Below are 21,322 nucleotides of genomic sequence, written 5' to 3'. Positions count from 1 at the left end.
CATTATTACATCTACCATTAGAGATTAAATAACACTCGACTGGGTACCAGAGTCCTTGGGTTCAAGTAGAAGACCCACTACTTAAATGCTTGGTGAATGAGATCCATAGAGATCGTGGCTTTGGAGTGGCAAGGGGCTCTTCTGGCTAGCTAGACCAACCCTCTCTCTCTCTCTCTCTTTTTTTTTTTTTTTTTTTTGCGGGGCAATGAGGGTTAAGTGACTTGCCTAGGGTCACACAGTTAGTAAGTGTCAAGTGTCTGAGGTCGGATTTGAACTCAGGTCCTCCTGAATCCAGGGCCAGTGCTCTATCCACTGCACCACCTAGCTGGCCCCAACTCTCTCCTTTTAAAGATGAGGAACCGGAATCCCAGAGGTGATCTGCTTTGGTTCACTTAGTAAGGAGCAGAGCCAAGGTTTGAGCCCAAGTCCCCCATTCCAAATCCAGCTCTTTCCAAAGCACCCTATTTCTTCTTCTATGTTTTTTCATCTGCAAAATGGGGATAATACTTTCAGGACCTACTCACAAGGTTTCTGTGAGGGAAAAAGTGAGGGGGAAAGCTGGGACCCGCACCCAAGGACACATAACAAGTTAATGGCAGAATGAGGTCTTTCTACCAGGTCTCCTGCCTCCTAATCGTCTCTTCTCCGGCTTCTTAGCAAAGGGTGGGTGGTGGGTGGAGACACTTGTAGTCTCTTGTCACCCTTACCTCGGAGCTCCCTTCAACCTCCTTCACTCCAGGGCTTTGTGCGTCTGGCTTTCCCCTATCTCCTCATCCCCTTTCCTCTGGGGTCCTTTCTCCATCTCTGCCCCCCTGCCTCTTAGAACCGCAGACTTCGGGAGTCGGGGTCTTGCTTTTTATCCCTCTTCCCTATCCATCTCCATCTCCTTATCCATCTCCCTTGGTCCTCTCCCTCTCTTCTCTCCTCTCCTCCCCTCCCTAGTCCTCCATCACTTCCTCTTCCCCTCCCTCCGCCTCTCCTTTGTCCCTCCTCCCTCCTTTCCCCCTCCTCCCTAGCCCCGGCCCCAGCCCCAGCCTCTGCCCGGCCCCGGCCCCGCCCCAGTCCGCTCCAGTGGCTGTGCGGGAGGTCGGGACCGCCCCCTCAATAGGCCCCGGGCCGGGCTGTGGAGCCGGAGCAGGAGCCGGAGCCGGAGCCGGGGGGCCGGGCCGAGCCTGGCCGGGCCAGAACTGGAGCTGGAGCCCAAGCGCCCAGGGAGGTCCAGGCTCGGCTGGTGAGTTACTGGCTCGCGGCCAAGATGAGGCCGGGAAGCCGGAGGCGGGGAGAGTGGCCCGACCATCGGGAGGCATGCTGCTCTGCGTGCTGGGGTGATCCGGGGTGCGGGAGCAGGCGGGGGACCTTCTCCCCTTCCAGCTGTTGTTAGCTGTGTGTGTGCTCGCCTAGAGCTGGGCGGACTGCTGTGGGGTGATGGGGCTGTAGTGGCTACCGGCGTGGGTCTGTGGGCACACAGATTGTGGCTGTGGGGCTCCACCGGCACTGTTGGGTCTGGTACCAAATCCTGGTCATTCTTAGTTCCTCCGGGACAATCTTCACCAGTGTGTTGGACTGGGAATGAGAGGTTAGGAGGACACCCCTACTGAACTCCAGATCCTGTTCTGGACCGGAGTGGGGGTGGGGGGTGGAGAGCAGGGAAAGGGTCCCTGGTGGGAGGTGTTAGGAAGGGGCTATGAAGCCCCCTCCAATCTCCTGTTCCCTGCCCCAGCCTCACTTTGCATGATTCCGTCTGCCTGTCTCTCTGGCAGTCTGTAGTGCGTGCCTTTCCAAGGCAGACTCACTCCCCTCATCTCTGGTACCTCCTCTTCTGTTCCAAATATACCAGCCCCTGCTTTGGCACCTAACTGAGGCGTGGCTGAACTCCTTAGCACACTGGAGTACCTGAGAGAGAGTCTGTGTCTGGTGCTGAGATACTGTTCCTGGGCCCCCTGGTTGGGGAAGGAAGACGGTCCTGGGGAAAACAGAAATGGGTTAGGAGTAGAGAGTAGAGAATGAAAGAGTGAAAGCTCAGATGAACCCTGGGACAAGTTGGGGGCAGAGCAGAGGCAGCCCCAGGGGCTCCAGCACTTCACCCTCACCAAGTGCAAATAGAAAGTTAATTTGGTCCGGAGCCCTACAGTGCCTGTCCTTCTAGCCTCCTTCCCACTCTATTAATACAGCCCTCACCCCACTGCCTGGCATCCCCTATTTATAGCCCTAGAGGAAATGTGGCCACACCCCCTCTGCTGGAGGGAGGAGGGAGGGACGGAGTGGGTGGGATCCAGTCATGGGGGTCCCACCCTGTGTGCATACTCCTTGGGTGGGCTGGGGGGTCTAAGTAGCCATCAATACCTACCATTTCTCACCCTCTTCCCTTCCACTAGGGCACTGTATGGTTTCCTAAGCTCCTCTTTCCCCTCCTTTCTTGGGGTTAAACAGTTCGTTAGGAGCTTGGGCCAGTTACTAAGAGCTGCTCATTAGGTAGCTTGTTAAATAGCTGTAAAGTATGTGCGTGGGGGCAGAGGGTGGGACTGGGTAACTCAAAATAGCCAGGCTTGTTATTAGTACTGATTAGTAAAGTTATGATTATTCTCATGCTGGCTCCATGTGACCCGTGGCATGACTACAGATACCCCCTGACTGACTGGCATCCTTTAGGAGTCTTGAATCCAGCATGGCTTGAGCGACCGGGAGAGCTTGGGGGCATCCTAGGTTGCCACATTCTGACATTCTCTGCCCTGGGGAGAAGGCTAGTAAAGCATTTTTGTATCTAAGGCAGGTGGTAGCATTGTCAATGGCGCTGATCATTGACCACCCTAGGATCTTAGGATAAAACTAAAAACTTCCACAGCTTTGCCCATGTCCCTGGCATCCAGACATATCAGCAGCTACCAGTTCCCTTCCCTGCAGGGCAGAGGGAATTGCCAGTGCAGACACGTGGCCCGAGATGCCCCCTACCCTTGCTGCCTGCCTGAGCAAAACTGTCTCAGCGTCCAAGAATGCAGTCCTTCTTGCCAGCCTCAACTGCATATTGGCAGAGAGCGTGGGGGTGCCAGGTGGTACCAGGTTAGGCAGACTGGAGGCTGGTGGGGGATAGAGGGAGCATGTGGGCAGAGGAAAGAGTGGGTAGTGGCATCTGCACAGACCACAGAGGGTATCCCCTGAACCACCTGTCCCTGCCTCTCTCCTCTCCCTCAAGAACCTATGTGAATGGGAGCCCATAGGATAGCTGGCACAGTGGTAATGATGGCAGTGGAAAAAGATTTGCTAACTCGTGCCCCGGGGAGCCTGCAGGCACACCTGCTGCGGTGCACCCTCCTTGGTGCTCCCGGCTACATTCCCTGGCTCCGTCTCCGACTTCCTTGACTTCGTGGGCAGGACCAGGCTTGTGCTTCTGCCTAGGAATGTGTTGGGCTCTGAGGCTGGGGACTGGCTTAGTGAGGGCAGGGTCCAGGGGACTCCACTTGGGTGGTTCCAGTTCCACAGTTCATCTGTGATTTCTTGCCCTTGCCACCTTCCTCCTGACCAAGCACCTTCTGGACCAAAGCTCAGAATGTTAGCATTGGAAGGGACCTTAAGGTCATTGTTTTATAGCTAAGGACCTTGGAGGCGAAAAGTCAGATAGCCAGTAAATAGCCTAGTTCTAGACCACCCTACCTCTTTCCCTATTTCCTTGGGTGTCAGAATTCTCTCTAGTTAAGAAAGAAACCAGAGTCTCACTGAGGGGTAGCAACACACCCTTGGCCACAGTGTCAGTCAAAGGCAGAACTAGAAATAGAGCCCACAGCTTTTTTTTTTCCCCCGAGGGGCAATGGAGGTTAAGTGACTTGCCCAGGGTCACACAGCTAGTGTCAAGTGTCTGAGGCTGGATTTGAACTCAGGTCCTCCTGAATCCAGAGTGGGTGCTTTATCCACTGTGCCACCTAGCTGCCCCGAGCCCACAGCTTTTAATAGGAGGGTCTTCTGACTCTGCAGTTGTTCCTCTCCATGCCTCCCCCCACCCAAATCTGTCAACGGTCCACTTTAAAACCAAACCATCTAGAAGGTGGCGTATGAATACACATAAGCGTGTGTTTCCAGATATACATAGCAGTGCATTGGTCTCAGGTGGTTTTTAACTTAGGGGTCTGTGGACTTGTGTTTTTAATAGGATGATAATATTTATTTAATGTTTTGATTTCAATATAATTGGATTCTTTTGGAATTCCATTTTATTTGATGCATTTAGTATTATTCTAAGAAGGGGGCCGTTGGCTTCACGAGATTCCCCAAAGGGGTCCAATCGAACACAAAAGGTAGGTAGAGTCCCTGGTTTGCAGTGCTTTACAGTCTACAGAACACTTCCATGTTGTCTTAGGCGATTCCCCACAACTACTATGTGATGTAGGCAGGGAAAATTTCCCTACTTTACAGATGAAGAAATTGAGGTTTGGAGATCTTGAATGATTTGTCCAAGACCACATTTTTTTTTTTAAATGGTAGAGGTGGGAATAGAACTCAGGTCTTCTGCTTCGTCATCCAGAGCTCTTTCCATTCGATACAAAACATGCTGGACACGGAGGTGTGTTTGTGGGGGAGGGGGCGACTCTTTTACCTGTGTGGAGAAGTGTGAAACTTTGTTCATGAGTCTATTATAGTTAAGGGCATATAAATAAGTGAGGGGCAGCTAGGTGGTGCAGTGTATAGACTGTGGGGTCTGGAGTCACAGAAGATTCGTCTTTATGAATTCAAATCTGGCCTCAGACACTTACTAGCTGTGTGGGGCAGCAAATGTATGAATGCCTGTATGTGTTCTGGGGTGCCAGGACTGCCTCTTGGCCCAGAAGTTCATTGTAGGGGGGTAAATAAAAAGGGGGCATCCTTAGTTCTGAACTCTGGCTTTCTCCTCTTTCACAGGTTGCATGTTGTGCCTGGGTCAATCCACCTTCCTCCGATTTAACCACCCTGCAGAAGCCAAGTGGATGAAAAGCATGATCCCATCTGGAGGTAGGGGCCCTGGAGCACCCTATACCCCTGCCCTAGGTAGGTACCACGGAGTAAGGTGGGATCATGAAGTCTTGGTGGCCTGGCAAAGAGCTAGGTTTAGACTGACTCCTAGTGTCCACAGCTGGGCCCTAAGAGAGCCGCCCCCTCCCACCCTGAGCACATTTGGAGTGTCTGCACAGGACAATACAGTGGGTTTGGCTCCCCGTCATCTACCGAGTGCCCAGTAGGCAGAGGGGATGCCAGGCAGCAGAGGCTCTGGGACATATGCAGGGCAGTGCCAATTGGCTAGTATCAGGCTTTCCTGGGGATCATGTGACTAAGAGAAAAAAAGAGCTTTGCCAGCCCTACTCCCCACAGTGTGGTGCCAGGCAGGATCTAAGGCCTGAACCTTCTAGTTATGCCACTGTTGAAGTGCCTTGCCTTTCCCCTCTCTGGTAGCCTGAGGGGAGGCAGAAGGTCAAGGATTATGCCAGACAAATGCCTGTAAGCTGGCTAGATTGGTTCCTGCCTGCTGGCAAGCACTAAAGGGCTCTGCCTCATGCCCCACCCACCCCCAGTGTCGGTGATTCAGGCCAGCAGCTGGGGCTAGTGTGTGAATTATTGATTCTGGTAGGGGAGGATCTGAATTGCCCACGGGGCCTGGGTCTAACTCCCTAGCCCCATCCAGCTAAACAGGTGGGGAAAGAGACACCCTGAGCTTTCTCTTTACACAACCCTCCCGTGGTTATTACTTTTAGGGGAAAACTTAAGCTTGGAGCCAATAATAGGACAGGATAGCTTCCACAGCCACTAAGGTTAGGCCTAGACAGGAGATGTGGGGGAAGGTGGTGACAGGAGAATAATCTGGGTGGCTCTGGCCGATGCCACCGGTGCCTAGAAAAATGCCCCCTCCCCTTTGCCTGTTGTCCTACCACAGGCTCCTTAATTCCCCTGTTGGGTTTCTATGATGGAGGTCCCCAAACTTGTGGCAGAAATAGCTTCCCTCCCTTGCTGGCCCTCCTTAGCACAGCCTTTTCTGCTTGCCTGGGGGCTTGCCCCCTCTCCTTCCTCTCCTCCCTCCATTCCCTGCCTTTCAACCCCAATGCAGGCCCGATTGAGGCAGTCAGTGGTTCCGGAGCTGCCAGGGTGGCAGTGGGAGGAGAGGAGAGGAGGGGCAGGGCCGGACAGCAATGTGGAGCTCCTGTGGCTAGCAGCTTAATGGGGATAATTGGAGCCACAGAGCTTTACCTAGATGTCTGCTTTAGCTTCCAGGAACTGGCCATTAGCACTAGATCCCGCCTCTCTGGCCTCTCAGTGCTCCTGATTGGTTGCAGATGGTGCCGCCCCCAGCCTCCCCTTCCTCCTTTGTGGGAGGAAGGAGGCAGGTGATTTCTACCCCCCTCTTTGGGCTCCCCTGAATTGGATGGGGTGAATGTTCCATGTTTCCTAGCCTAGCCCCTGCCCGGTTATGCCCCCTTTGGGGGGCAGACTTCTCTTATCTCCCTAACACACTGTCAAAACCTACCCTTCTTACAGGGAAGTGAGGTTGGGGAAACCAAGGCACTGGAGGTTCTTAGTGAGGGGTCTCAGGCTTCAGGACCGAGGGACGCTCAGCATTTCGTTCTCCACAGCTCTCCTCCCTGCAGTTCTCTGGGAATTAGGATAGAGCTGGAGGGAAGCTTGATATAATATAATTTAGTTCAACATTCTCACTTTACAAGTGAGGAAACTGAGGCTCAGAGTGGTTCAGTCATTTGCCCAGAGTCACATAGATAGCTAGAATCAGAGCGCATCCTAGAACCTGGGTCTCTTGTATGCTCTGGGAGAGGAAGGGGAAGGTGGATTAGATGGTAGGGACCAGGTACTGGACCCAGTAAGAGATTCAGACCTGACTTACCACATGACCTCGGTCTGCTCTGTCCCAGCTGAGTCAGAGAGCCTGGTGAATGGGAACCACCCCCCACAGCCCCCCAACCGGGGTCATGCTGCTTGTGCCAGCCACAGCTCCCTGGTGAGCTCCATTGAGAAGGACCTACAGGACATCATGGATTCCCTGGTGCTGGAGGAGCCGGGGGCACCCGGCAAGAAGGTCCCTGCAAGCTCCCCCCTCTCCAATGGTGGGCGCTACACACTCTCACCCCCCATTAGCCCGGGGGCCATGTCGGTGGGCTCCAGCTATGAGAACACCTCTCCCCCCTTTTCCCCTCTCTCCTCGCCGGCCAGCAGTGGCAGCTGCGCTAGCCACTCACCTGGAGGGCAGGACCCAAGCCCGGCCATTCCCCCCCTGGTGCCTGCCCGCTCCTCAAGCTACCATCTGGCCTTACAACCCCCGCAGATCCGACCTGGTGGTGCCCGCCCCACAGAGAGCCCCCGGCTGGGCAGGAAAGGGATCCATGAAGGGCCTCCGAGCCCAGGCCGGCGAGGTCTGCTGACCGACAGTCCTGCTGCTACTGTGCTGGCAGAGGCCCGCAAAGCCACCGAGAACCCGCGGCTGGGGGTGTCGCTGCCCGTTGTGGCCATCAGCCTGAGTGAATACCCTGATGGCAGTGCGCGAAGCCAGGCCACCAACATTCCTGGCAGCCCCAAGTTCCAGCCTCCCATCCCTGCCCCCCGGAACAAGGCCAGCACCCTCCAGGAGCGGCCCCCTAGTCCCTTCCGGGAGCTGTCGGGCACCGAGCGAGCAATGACGGCCAGTCCTTCACGCCAGCTGGTGGGCAGAACCTTCTCAGATGGGATGGGCACCCGATCCCTGCAGCCCCCAGAGAGTCCTCGCCTGGGCCGGCGGGGAGGTCCCGATAGCATGCGGGAGCTCCCGCCCCTGAGCCCATCCCTGTCTCGGCGGGCCTCCCCACTGTCTCCCATGCCTGCCCGGGCCACTCCGGACACTAAGCTGACCAGGGAAATGGCTGAGAGTCCCCGGCCCCGCCGCTGGGCAGCCCACACAGCCTCTTCCGAAGACTTCAGCCTCACCCTGGGTGGGAGGGGCCGTCGGACAAGGAGCCCCTCCCCCACACTTGGAGAGCCACTGGTGCCTCGAAAGGGCAGCTTCGGTGGTGGGTTGAGCCCGGCCTACAGCCTCGGCTCCTTAACTGGAGCCTCACCCCGACAGAGTCCTCGGGCTCAGAGGAAGCTCTCTAGTGGGGAGCTCCGGGTGCCGGCCCCCCGGGAGAGGAAGAACAGCATCACTGAAATCAGCGACAATGAAGATGACCTGCTGGAGTACCACCGGCGCCAGCGGCAGGAGCGGCTCCGTGAGCAGGAGATGGAGAGGCTGGTGAGTGAGCACTGGCGTGGAGTGACCCTTCCCCAGGGGCCCCAGATTCCCTGTCCTAAGACCCATTGCATGTGTGACATGGAAGAGATCTTAACAGGTTTTTCATACGTTGTTAATAATGTCTTGTTTTTTACATCATCGTAGTCACCCCCATTCTCCTTGCCTCTCCCCCACTCAGAAACATTCCGTATTACAATTAGCATTTCTTTTTAAAAAATTATTTATTTATTTAATTTGGGGGGGGCAGGGCAGTGAGAATTAAATGACTTGCCCAGGGTCACACAGCTAGTAAGTGTCAAGTGTCTGAGGCCAGATTTGAACTCAGATACTCCTGAATCCAGGGCTGGTGCTTTATCCAGTGTGCCATCTAGCTGCCCCCACACATTTCTTTTAAAGAGGAAAAAAAATCAGCACAACTGATCCATACATTGAGAAAGTCCATGGGGCAGCTAGATGGCACAGTAGATAGAGCACCAGCCCTGGATTCAGGAGGACCTGAGTTCAAATCCAGTCTCAGAAACTTGACACTTACTAGCTGTGTGACCCTGGGCAAGTCATTTAACCCTCATTGCCCTGAAAAAAAAAAAAAAGATCCTATAGAGAAAGTCCAAAAACATATGCAAGATATAACACCTGGACACCTAGTGGAGGAAATGCTGGGGGCCATGAGACCCTGATAAAATTTAGACGGGGGTATCAAAGGCAGTGTCAATAGAGATGGCTGGGACTATCTTCATGTCCCTTCAATTGAGTCATGCTTGAGCTTTATAATCTTGTTAATTCACTTTTGATTTCTTTGGTGTATGGTTGTTCATTTACATTGCTGTAGTTCTGCATGTTTTCCTGCTCATGCTTACCTCACTCTGTATCAGTTTGTATAAATCTTTCCAAGCTGCTTCTCTGGATTCATCACACACATCATTTCTTACAGCACAGTCATATTCCATTATGTTCACATACCACCATTTGTTTAACCATTTTCCAATCAGTAGGCATCTACTTTGTTTTCCAGTTCTTAGCTAAGCACAAAAAGTGTTGCTGCAAGTATGTTGGAGTATATGGGGACTTTCTTCTTATCAATGGCTTCCGTGGGGTATAGGTCTGGTAAAGTTATCGAAGAGACCTTAAAATGATGTAGCTGCCATTACAAGATGAGGACATGAGATCCAGAGAAGGGAAATGACTTACCCAAAATCACACAGCTAGTTAGTGGCAGGCACAAGATTCGAACCCAGTTCTCCTGATTTCTTGTCCAGTGTTCCCTCCATTGAAACCCTCTACTCTGGCAGGAAGCTTTGTAGTCAGGAGACCCAAGCTCATATCTTTCCTTCGACATTTGATATGACAATGACGATGATATCTACTGCTAATAATACCTGACATTGAAGTAAAGAAATCTAAGGTACGGAAAGCACTTTATATCCATTATTTCATTAAAGCCTCATGATAGATAGCCCTGCGAGATGAGTTCTGCTTTTATCCACATTTACAAATGAAGAAACTGAAAGGATTGGATCAGTGGTATCAAAGTCAAATAGAAACGAGGACCACTCATTTGTACAGAAGGACACCTGTGGGCCGCATGTTGATTTAGTTGTTTTTTTTTTTTATTTTTTTTTTTTTAGTGAAGCAATTGGGGTTAAGTGACTTGCCCAGGGTCACACAGCTAGTAAATGTTAAGTGTCTGAGGCCGGATTTGAACCCAGGTACTCCTGAATCCAGGGCCAGTGCTCTATCCACTGTGCCACCTAGCTGCCCCTGATTTAGTTTTAAAATGTAATATTATTTATGTTACATTTTTATTTATTTTGTTAAATATTTCCCAGTTACATTTTATTCTGATCTAGGCCCACTCAGGAGTATTGTGGGCCATATGTTGTCTGGGGGCTTCGTGTTCGATAGCTCTAGGTTAGATGACTTATCCAGGGTCACAAAGCTATCTAGTATTCATATTTATAAAGAACTTTATGATTTACGAATATTTACTAGCTGTGTGACCACAAACAAGATAGTTAACTTTTTTAAAACCTCAGTTTTCTTATTTGTAAAAAGGGAAGGGTGTGTAATAATAAAATATACTACCCGCCATTAGGATTGTCAAGAGGAAAGTGCTTTAAATCTTACAGCACTTTTGAAATGTGACACCATCATCATCATTTCGGAAGAGTCTATTTAATAAGGGAGGACCTTTAAGAGCCCAGGCACCTCTCCTTTTCTCTCCTCCCCTTCCAAGGTAAAAAGAAGGAGGCTTAGGGGTTAGGCTGTTGTCTAGGCAGAGAATGCTCTGCCAAAGAGATAAAGGGGCAGGCTGACTAGGGGCAGGCTCTGGACAGGAGAGATTCATGGAGCAATGACAGGTAGGCTCCTCTGTCCCTGGCTGACCTCTCATCCCACAACCCAGACTGGGATCAGATACTTCTCTTCGCTCTTCCAAGCTGAGGTTCTCACTTGGTCAAGTCGGAGCTCAGATTGTCTGAGTTTAGAGAGTAGCAGGAACCCTTGGCCAGGCCCCTAGGGCCAGGTCTACGTGTCTTCCTCTCCCTGTGCAGAGGGGTCTGGGGGATGGGAAGGGCTCTGGGCAGCTGTCTCTGAGCTGGCATCTGAGCTGGGTGGGGGCCTGGGATTCCCAGGATAGCTCAGGGAAAGGGAGGGCCAGGGGAAAGTGGGGAGAACATGAAGGAGGAAGAACAGATTTTATCATCCTTCCCACCCTCACTATTTCTGCTCAGATCTGGGAAAGAATTCCCCAGCCCGGAGGAGGGGCTCCCCTAAGTTTTTCTTGCCAGCCTAGACTGGATCCTGGGATGTCCCTGTCCTGGGAGAAGAACAGTCAGTGTGGGTTATAGAACTGAGGAGTGGGTCCAGTTCCCTTTTCCCCAGCTTTCCAGATCGCAAGGGCCCTGACCTGCCCCAACCTGCCACTTTAAGGCTTGGAAGCGGCCGCCCCTCCCATCTCTGTAGCAGCTGCTTATCTGTGTCCTGAGGCGAGGGGAGGAGGAACAGGGCCCAGCCTCCTGGGGTGGCGGGACTTGGGTTCCGGGTCTTTTTGGCCATGGAACGGGGCAAAGAACAGGAAGGAGGCCAGGTGAGAGATTGGTCTGAGCTGGTGGGGGATGAAGGGGGAAAAGAGCTTGGGGAGTCTGGAGGAAGAAGCACTTTGACAGGGTCAGGGTTTCTTTGGGAGGAAGGTGAGGGTAGGGCACGGTCTCTTGCTTGGGGAGATGCCATGGTGTCCATGGGCATCTCAGGGGCACGACTTGGCCCTCGTCCCTCAGGTTCCCGAGGAGAGATGGTACCTATATTCTGGTGACTGGGGTGGGGCTCAGGGGCCATAGATTGAGGGTCAGGCCATGATGCAATGATCAGATTGGGACCAGCCGGACCTAGGCCTGGAAAGCAGTTTCAGGAAATCTGTGTGTCCTTCAGTGGCATGGTGCCCGAGGCTCATGTCGATTTGGGCCCAAGGTAGAAAGGAAAAGCTAAAGCTGTATCTCTGCCCCTGCCTGTTTTGTATATCTCTTGGTCTATGCATATATGCCCGTCTGCATGTCTGTGCTTTTACACGTGTGACTATCGGCATGTCTGAGTGTCTGTGTTTTCTTTGCAAGTGCCCCTTGGGGTGCAGAATGAAAAGTGAAAGGAAGCCAGGCTCAGGCTGCCTTTGGCTACTCAGCTCATTTTGAGGGTTCAGTCCTTCCTTTTTCCTCTCCTTCCCATTCTCCCAGTGCTTCTTGGAGGCCCGACCTGAGGGAAGGAGTGAGGGTCCTACGACCCTGACCAGATTTAGACAAAGGTGTCATGGGCATGTCCCTGCTCCTTCAGTGGGGTTGGGCGTCAGCCTTACCCATTGGCTTGAGAATGGCGGCAGGGCAGTCACAGTGGATGGAGTTCTGGACTCAGCTTGGGAAGTCTGAGAGGACTTAGCTGTGTCCCCATCTGTCCGCTAAAATCCCCTCCCTGTGCCCAGAGGGTGGCTCTAGCTTTTGGTGGGGAGAGGTCACAGGCTCTGCCTGGGTGGAGAGCTGGAGGAGACTTCAGAGGCCATCCTGTCCAGCCCCCTCATTTTATAGAGGAGGCTCAGAGAGTTGCAGTAGCTGGCTAAGGCCTCACAGGTGGTGGGCATCTGATGGGAGAGGGACCCATGGCATCTGAGTTCTCATCCAGTTCTGAATTCTATGACCCAAGCTTTGGGAGGTGGGAGTCACGGCCAGGCTTGGAGGTGGGGCGTACTGCGCCTTCAGTCTTTCTTGCTCTCTCTCCACCTAGGAGCGCCAGCGTCTAGAAACCATCCTGAACTTGTGTGCTGAGTACACCCGGGCAGATGGGGGCTCTGAGGTAGGGGAGCTGCCCAGCATCGGCGAGGCTGCCACGGCCTTGGCACTAGCAGGCAGAAGGCCGTCCAGGAGCCTGCCTGGGGCAGTGGGGGCCTCTGGCCGAGGCACTGAGGAGCCCAGCGCGGCTGCCCAGAGGCTCTGGGAGAGTGTGGAGCGCTCCGATGAGGAGAATCTGAAGGAGGAGTGTAGCAGTACTGAGAGCACCCAGCAGGAGGTGAGGGGCAGAGCCCCAGGTCTGGAGGCTGGAGGCAGTGGGGAGGGGTCAGTGAGAAGGACACAAAGCAGGCTTGAGATGAGGGCTGAAGGTGGTGGAAGAAGTCTGGGGAGGACAGGAAGTGGGGTTCAGATGAGAAATAGTATAGGAGGTGGTGGGAAGGAGTCCCGGAAGGGAGGAGATTGGGGGAATGGAGATTGCTGGTTCCCAGGGTTGGGGACAAGAAGAAGTAGGGCCTGGAGAGGGAAAGGAGGCTCTATGAAGGAGGGAGGGGGTTTTGGATGAGGCAGAATGATAGGGTCGAGAAGTGGGGCTGGGGGTGATTCAGTGTAGGGCAGGGGGAGGCTGAGGATAAGGGACAGAATGCTGGGAGGAAGAGAAGGGAGAAGAGGGGGAGAGGTGAGTCGGTGTTGAATATGGAAGGGAGGAGAGGTGGGACGAGGGACAGTTTCCTAGGTTTCATAGACCATAAACTTTTTATGACCCCCCCAACTTCGGCCTTGAGGCCTCACCTAGGCTTGGCATCATGACTCACTTTAAGTGAGTCAGCTTTTTCTGTGGGGTCCCTGGGGTGGGGAAAGAGGGGAAGGGCGGTGCAGAGAGATGGCTGTTTTTACCCCATCTTCCAGTCTGACACCCCAGAGGAGACCCAAGGTTTGGCCCTGCCCCTCTGAGTCTTAGGGCTTCTCTGCCCTGCAGCATGAAGATGCCCCGGCCTCCAAGCTCCAGGGTGAGGTATTGGCTCTGGAGGAGGAGCGGGCGAAGGCACTTGGCCGTGTGGAGCAACTCAAGGGCAGAGTGAAGGAGCTGGAACACCAGCTGCAGGAGTCGGCAAGAGAGGTGAGTGTGGAACAGCCGGTGGCCTTTGAGAGGACTGGCCGCCCTCCTTCCCTGCCCAGGACCAAGGGCTTAGACTCCCCCCGTGTGACCCAGACCCTGGGCTGTGCCCACAGGCTGAGATGGAACGGGCGCTGCTTCAGGGGGAACGGGAGGCAGAGCGGGCACTGCTGCAGAAGGAGCAGAAAGCTGTGGACCAGGTGCAGGAGAAACTGCTGGTGCTGGAGACAGGCATGCAGAAGGAGAGGGACAAGGTAACCTGAAAGTGGGCACCTCAGCCACGTCCGAGGCACCCACTTCCCGGGAGAAATGGAAACCTGGTGTTGGTCTCACCCTTCCTACTGGGGATGGGGCTTCTCTGTGCCTCCCTCATAGGTCCTTGTGGAGGATGCCAGCTTGGGCAGGGGCACTGTCAGGGTGCTGGGCTGGTATCTGGGCCTCTCCTCTTTCTAGGTCTCTCTCTACTGCCTCTGGGTATCAGGCACTTTGCCAATGCTGGCTTCCCCTGGGCACTTAATAGGTAAATGGGCTTATCCTTTGCAAAGGTCTAGAACCCCCTTTTTGGTAGGGGAAACACCATTGGAACAGAATTGTAATTTGGTTTTCCATGTTCCCCTTGGGTTTGTTGAGATTCTGTATGCCCCAGCCCTAGTGCTTGGTGCCCGAGCAGGCAAAGCCCTATTAATGCCCAGATCTCAAAAAATGCCCACCCAATATTGCCTTCTTGGTCCCCTGTCCTTTTGAGCTGCCCCCCCCCCGCCCCAGTGCCTGTCTCTGGAATGTGCAGTTTTCCCCATCCCAGATAGCCCCAGCTTTCTGCCCCTGAACCTTTCAGATCTTGTGCCAGCCTGCAGGGCCACTCCGTCCCACAGGTGCCATGCCAGCTGAGCCTGAAGAGCCCAACATCGTGCCATGGGGTCTGAAGTGAAGAGGGGGGCATTTGCTTCTGAATCTGACATTATTTTTTTGAGGGTCTTTCCCCCTCCTGGAATTTTTGCAAATCTTTTTCCTCCTCCTCTCCTTTTTTGAGGAACTATTTTTTTTTTCTTTGACATTTTTTCCCCTTTTTGGAGCATTGGGCTCTGGGTCCCCCAAACCACACTCCAAAAGTCTGTGCCAGATTAATCCCATGCTTGCCAGCCAGGCCTGCACTAACACCCTCTCCAATAATTGTCATGGGCCCCCGTGGGCTCTCCGCATGCCATCCTAACTGCCAGTGCTGCCCTAGGTAGGAGATGTGCCCACTGCCCCTAGGGCAGCTCTCTGCCTTTGCCCACTTCTGCACTAACTCCATGGGCACTCGAGTGCCCCTGGCCTCTTCCCTCTAATGCTGTTTCCTCCTCTTCTTGGTGTGGGACCCCGGAGCCCCTAATCAGAAAAGGATGGGTGAAGAGAACCAGGTTGGGAAACAACTCAGACACTCTTCTGGGGGGCATAGAGGAGGGATAGTGTTGGGGGGTATACCTATGGAAGAACCTTGACATAAGTCACATCTTAGGGTAATCACCATCACGAATTTCGAGGTACCTAGGAGTTGATTCTTCAGAGCACTGTGTGTGTGTGTGTGTGTAATGCAAAGTTTAGATAAGACCTAGTGCCTGCCCTCGTTGAGCTTACAGTGTACTAGGGGTTACAGAGGGAATAAGGAATAAACAGAAATAACTGGGGCACGTATCGTTCTGTGATAGGTGCATTAGAGATGGAAAACAAATTGGGGGCCATAAGAGCAGGGAATGCTGGTAGCAGCGGCAGTCCAGAGCAGGGAAGATTGTTCTGGAGGAAGGGGAGACAGCCTGGCCCCCCATTTGGCACTCTGCCTAGGGCAAGAAGAGCTTGGCAATGGTGGCCCATCCACGTTAGGGGAAGGGCAGACAGGTGTCTGCTAGCCTGACCCAGAGGTGCTTATCCTTTTGGGTGTCATGGGCCCTTTTGGGGAGACCTTCTCAGAACCACAGTTTTAAATGCATAAGATGAAACACACAGGCTTACAAAGGAAAACAATTATGTCGAGATTCAGTTATCAAAATATTAATTTGATATTAATTAATTAATATCAAAATATTAAAACACAAGTTCACGGACCCCATGTTAAGAATCCCAGCACCAGACCCTCTTTGGGGTACCATGACCAGAACCGGGTACTTCAGCTAGTGGGGCAAAGAGAAAGCCCCTGAGGATGGAGCCAGGGAGCAGACCCTAGAAGAGATGGCTCCCTTGGTTGAGCCACAGAGAACATTATAAGACTAAGCAGCTAGGTGGCGCAGTGGATAAAGCACTCCCCTGGATTCAGGAGGACCTGAGTTCAAATCCAGCCTCAGACACTTGACACTTACTAGCTGTGTGACCTTGGGCAAGTCACTTAACCCCCATAGCCCCGCCAAAAAAAAAAAAAGACTAAGCCCAAAGAGAAAGGCAAGCTGTGCTCTATGAGCTTGCAGGCAGGGGAGGAGGAGGACGTGTGTGCCCCCAGCCTCATTGGCAGCCTGAGCCTGCATTCCAAGCTTTGGTTTGTTTGGTGTTTCAGAGTTAAAGCTGATACCTAGGATTTAACATCCAACCTCTTAGGAGGCTTCTGTCCGTGGCCACCTGATCTGCCTTCCTCCTGGGATTGATTATTCAGAGGGTCTTCCCAACCATCGAGGGGCTGGCTGATTAGCCTTAATGAACTCTCTTCTTCCAGCCCAGGCTCCCAGGCTTGGGAGTCAATAATAACTGTTTCTCCTCTGCCCATCCTTTCCCGTGGGGTGACTCACCAACTCCTCCCCTCTTTTCCCACCCCCACCCCTAAAGGTGTCATCTCTCCCCAGACTGAGCCATCTACCCTCCTCCCCTTACCCATTCCTGGGGCTCTGATTACCATGGCAACGGCCACACTAATTGCAGTCCTCAGCCCAGCCCATGGTTCAGACCTCAGATGCCAGCATCACTACATCCTGGGTGGGAGGGAAAAGAAGGCTGAGTGAGGGGTGGGGGTGGGAGGGTGGATAGAGGAGAGGGTGCTGGGGTCCCCTCCTCTGTGTCAGCTGCTGCATTAATGTCCTCAGCTTCCCCTCCCCCTCCATACATACATCCACTAATTTAACCCCCTTTCCCAGGTTGGGCTTTGGTCTCTGGTGAGTGGGAAGGTGTTGGGGGTGGGGGATCCAAAATCTCCTCATTTGTGATATGGAACAAACCATGCCCACAGCTGGTTTGGCAGGAAAACCGACCTGTTGGCATCAGTGCAAGACCCATTTAAAACTGGCCAATTCTAGGAACCTCCTGAGACCAAAGCCCATGCTAAGTCCCTTCTCCTGCTATTATTCCTCTCTCCAACTCCTCCTCATTCCTTTTTCTGCCCCATCCATAACTCCCCACCTTTTCCCTTCCCCATTGTCTTTTTTTCTCTGGTCCCCACTCAGATTTTTTTCTCCCCTCGTCTCCTCCTCTTCTTTCTCCTGGATTTTTCTTCATTTCCCACAGTTTCTCTCCCTTCCTCTTTCCTCTTTCAACCCTTTCTCCCTTCCTTTTATCTTCCTCTTTCTCTCTCGTCTCTTTTCCTCCCTCCCATTCTGTTCCTCTCATTCTCCACTTCCCTCCCCCCATCAGCCCCTTTCCCCTGCCCATCCCCAGCCGCATGGCATGGAGTTAGAAGTGTGTGTTCTGTTTTTCCCCTTTTTGTGTTGTATACCCCCTTCCCCCCACCTCCCTCCAGGAGAGGGTGGAGCTGGCCGTGGGACGGAGTGAGCTGGAGGCCCGACAGGCGATGTATGATGAGCTCAAGACACAGCTCGATAACTGCCCCGAGTCTGTTCGGGAACAGTTACAGGAGCAGCTGAGAAGGGTCAGTTTCCCAAACCACCAGCCCCTATCCCGACTCCCTTGCCATGGTCTCGGAGTTGCCCCCCAGGGGCCCTCCCTCCAGCAGAGAAGAGACCAGAGCTGACAGACAGTGCCCCAACCGACCGGGCAGGATGGCGGGACCCTGGATGAGCCCTGCCCCGAGAGCCCTGCAGAGGAGGGCTTGTGGGACTTGTTGGCTCTCTCCGGCTTCCTCCCCTCCCCCTCATTCAGTTAAGTTTTTTGTACTTCCTGCCACCTCTGGCCTGGGCTCCAAGATGCCCTTTTGGGACCAGATGAAGGGGCATAAGGGTAGAGCTGTGCCCAGGGGGAGGGTGGGTGGAGTATTTTTTCCTTCCCAATCCCAGAAACATCTTGCTACCTAGAACACCTCTTTGTGGCTCTTACACTTGCCACCCCCCTGGTAGTCTGGCCCACCAGGTCCCAGGCTGGCATAATGGACTACAGCTAAGTCCCAACCCCTTCCCCAACCGTTGTTGTCAAAGGAAGCCGAGGCTCTGGAGACAGAGACGAAACTCTTTGAAGACTTGGAATTCCAGCAGCTGGAGAAGGAAAGTCGCTTGGAGGAGGAGCGGGAGCTGGCTAGCCAGGGACTGCTCCACAGCAGGGTGGAGCTGCATCGGAGCATTGCCAAGAGAAAGGTGGGAGCCTCCCCCCAGCTTGAAACCCTTTCCCCAGGACCCCCCTTACCTTCTCAGGGAGCAATCAAGTCAGCCTATTCCCTGTCCTGAACTTTTTGTGGGTTTGGAGCCCTGCCCTGGGCAAGTGGATTGAGAGTAGGTGGCCTGGGGGCAACTAGATGGCTCAGTGGATAGAGCACCGGCCCTGGAGTCAGGAAGACCTGAGTTCAAATCCATCCTCAGACACTTAACACTTACTAGCTGTGTGACCCTGGGTAAGTCACTTAACCCCAATTGCCTCATCAAAAAAAAGAGAGAGAGAGAGAGAGAGAGAGAGAGAGAGAGAGAGGGTGGCTTGGGGCAGAGAGCCAGTCAGTGTGCATTTATTGTGCATTTACTGTATACCAGGCACCATACTAAGTGCTGGAGATACAAAGGGAGGGGAAAAATATGGTCCCTGACCTAAAGGAACTCACATTCTAATAGGAATGACAACACAGAAGTAACTAGATACATACTACAAACACACATTCCAAGTAGATGGAAGGTCACGTGAAAAGAGATGACATGAGATGCTGTAGGGCCTGGGAAAGTCCTGGAGTAGATGAGATTTGAGCTGAGTCTTGGAAGAAGCCAAAGAGACTGAGAGGTGGGAGTGTGGGGGCAGAATGTTCCAGGAAATGGGGCTGCTAGATGGTACAGTGGATAGAGCACCGGCCCTGGATTCAGGAGGACCTGAGTTCAAATCCGACCTCAGACACTTGACACTTACTAGCTGTGTGACCCTGGGCAAGTCACTTAACCCCAATTGCCTCACAAAAACAAAAACAAAAGAATGTTCCAGGAATGGTGGGCAGCCAAGGCAGAGGCATGGAGAGAGATGGGCCGCAGATGGGCCCATGAAGCTGGACTATAGAGTGTGGCGAAGGGACCAAGGTATGAGAATGATCCAAAGGTTCATGAAGGGCTTGAAATGCCAAACGGAAGAGTTTTATTTGATTCTGGAGCCGGTAGAGCAGGAGCTCAACCCTGCGATTTAGGAAAGGCAGGTGATGGGAGGATGGATTGGAGCAGGGAGAGGCTTATGGTGGGGAGAAGGCTTTGGCCACAGGGGTGAGGCCAGAGCGAGGTGGGGGTGACTGTGTAATGGGGGCAAAGGGGCCACAGAGGGGCCATTGTGAAGGTCGGAACGATGAGCTTCAGCATCAGATTGGATATGTGGGGTCAGGGTGAGGATGATGACACGAGGCCCAGAGCCTGGGTGACCGGGAAGATTGTGGTTCTCTTTCACAGTAATAGTGGATCTGGAAGAAGTAGTGTTTAGGGAGGAAACTAATTCTGTTTTGGATGTTTTAACTTTGTGGTGCTGATGGGACATCCAGTTCAAGATGTCTAAGAGGTGGTTGGTGATGTATGGCTGGCATTCAGGAGAGACACTAGGGCTGGGAAGAAGTCTGGTCTTCCCCTCCTAATCCAGTGGGAGACAAGACACAAAAACTGAGGGACCTAAGTAGCTATAGGAAGGTGGGAGAAGACCTTAGAGCTGCAATAGAGTAGAGTAATAAAGAAAAATAGATCAGGGGTTAGAAAGAAGGAGGTGGTGGTTGTTGTTTGTCCTTTTTTTTTTTTTTGTGAGGCAATTGGGGTTAAGTGACTTGCCCAGGGTCACACAGCTAGTAAGTGTCAAGTGTCTGAGGCTGGATTTGAACTCAGGTCCTCCTGAATCCGGGGGCCGGTGCTCTATCCACTGTGCCACCTAGCTGCCCCTGTCCTTCATTTTCAAAGAGGTCCAAAGATTCCGTCTCTAGCTTTTGGAAGGAGGGTAATTTAGAGAAGGCTTCCTAGAAGAGTTGTTGTTCAGTTGTGTCAGACTCTACATGATCCCATGGACAAAGTCCATGGGGTTTTCTTGGCAAAGATACCGGAGTGGTTTGCCATTTCCTTTTTCAGTGCTTTCCCATTTGACAGATGAGGAATTGAGGCAAAAAGGGGTTGAGTGCCTTGTCCAGGATCATATAGCTAGTGAGTTTCTTCCTGACTTCAAGCCTGGTGCTCTATCCATTGCACCATCTAGCTGCCCCTCCTAGAGTTGATGAAAGCTGAAGGAGACTTTGCAGGAGGTGAGAGCTGTGACCTGGTGGAGAGACAGTAGGAGAATGACTTTGAGACAGGAGAAAAAGAGCTGTGTATGAGAAGGGAGTGGGTTTGCTGAGCGAGAAGAGACTCCAGGTTAGGGAATTATGGGAAAGGAAGAAGTAGGCAAGGAGGACCTGAAGCTCAGAAAATTTGGGAATGACTGGGAACTATCTGGCTGTCCCATTTTCTCTCATTTCTTCCTCGTGAACCCAATTTATTTCAGTTCTTCTTCCTATCTTCAATGGTTGCTCGGGGAGAAAAGGTTGGAGGTGGACATTAAGTAAACTCAGGCAAGCTGATAAGTAGTGTAGTGGCTAGAGTTAGGAAAACCTGAGTCCAAATCTTACCCCAGCCACTTATTTAAAAAAAAAAATTTTGGGGGGGGGCAGCTAGATGGTGCAGTGGATAGAGCACCGGCCCTGGAGTCAGGAGTACCCGAGTTCTAATCCGGCCTCAGACACTTAACACTTACTAGTTGTGTGACCCTGGGCAAGTCACTTAACCCCAACTGCCTCACTAAAAAAAAAAAAACTTGGCGGGGCAATGGGAGTTAAGTGACTTGCCCAGGGTCACACAGCTAGCAAGTGTTAAGTGTCTGAGGCCGGATTTGAACTCGGGTACTCCTGACTCCAGGGCCGGTGCTCTATCCACTGCGCCACCTAGCCACCCCACCCCAGCCACTTATTAATCCCCTGTCCTCTCTTAGCCTCAGTTGGTTCATCTGTAAAATGAGGATGATGATAACACCTACCTCACAGGGTTGTTGGAACAGCTAGGTGGCGCCATAGTGCACAGAGTGCCAGGCCTGGAGTCAAGAAGACTCACTTTCCTGAGTTCAAATTTGGCCTCAGACACTTACTAGCTGTGTGACCCTGGGAAAGTCACTTAATCCTCATTGCCCCACAAAAAAAAAGAAAAGAGGGACTTATCCAGCATGTGGGAGGCCTTCCTCTCTCTTTTCAAAATATTTTGTGGATACTAGTACAGCATTCAGTCTTCTCTGCTGGTTTGGTCCTTAGTGATATCTTTGACACCATTTCTTGCATATGAGTCATCTCTGGCTTTAATCCACAGGCAGCCTAACCTCCCTGCCCCCTCCTGTCCCATCACA

General features: G+C 52.7%; 1 protein-coding gene across 11 annotated transcripts in view; it reads left to right on the top strand.

Annotated features, from left to right (window-relative positions):
* PHLDB1 (pleckstrin homology like domain family B member 1) overlaps positions 1-21,322 on the top strand; it is a 65,650-nt gene that overhangs the window by 16,013 nt on the left and 28,315 nt on the right. For 7 of the 11 annotated variants that reach the window (XM_043992580.1, XM_043992581.1, XM_043992582.1 and 4 more), the window contains exons 5-11: positions 4,888-5,013; positions 6,882-8,230; positions 12,497-12,778; positions 13,478-13,618; positions 13,732-13,869; positions 17,310-17,438; positions 17,941-18,096. In XM_043992580.1, coding sequence (XP_043848515.1) covers positions 4,888-5,013; positions 6,882-8,230; positions 12,497-12,778; positions 13,478-13,618; positions 13,732-13,869; positions 17,310-17,438; positions 17,941-18,096 — 2,321 coding nt within the window. The remainder of the gene's footprint in view (positions 1-4,887; positions 5,014-6,881; positions 8,231-12,496; positions 12,779-13,477; positions 13,619-13,731; positions 13,870-17,309; positions 17,439-17,940; positions 18,097-21,322) is intronic. The other 4 variants (XM_043992588.1, XM_043992586.1, XM_043992587.1 and 1 more) reach the window with 1 other exon arrangement.

Source organism: Dromiciops gliroides, chromosome 3 (genome assembly GCF_019393635.1).
Source record: "Dromiciops gliroides isolate mDroGli1 chromosome 3, mDroGli1.pri, whole genome shotgun sequence".
In the NCBI taxonomy this organism is placed as follows: Eukaryota; Metazoa; Chordata; class Mammalia; order Microbiotheria; family Microbiotheriidae; genus Dromiciops; species Dromiciops gliroides.
Note: the sequence above shows the minus strand (reverse complement) of the source record. Positions and strands in the feature narration are given on the sequence as shown.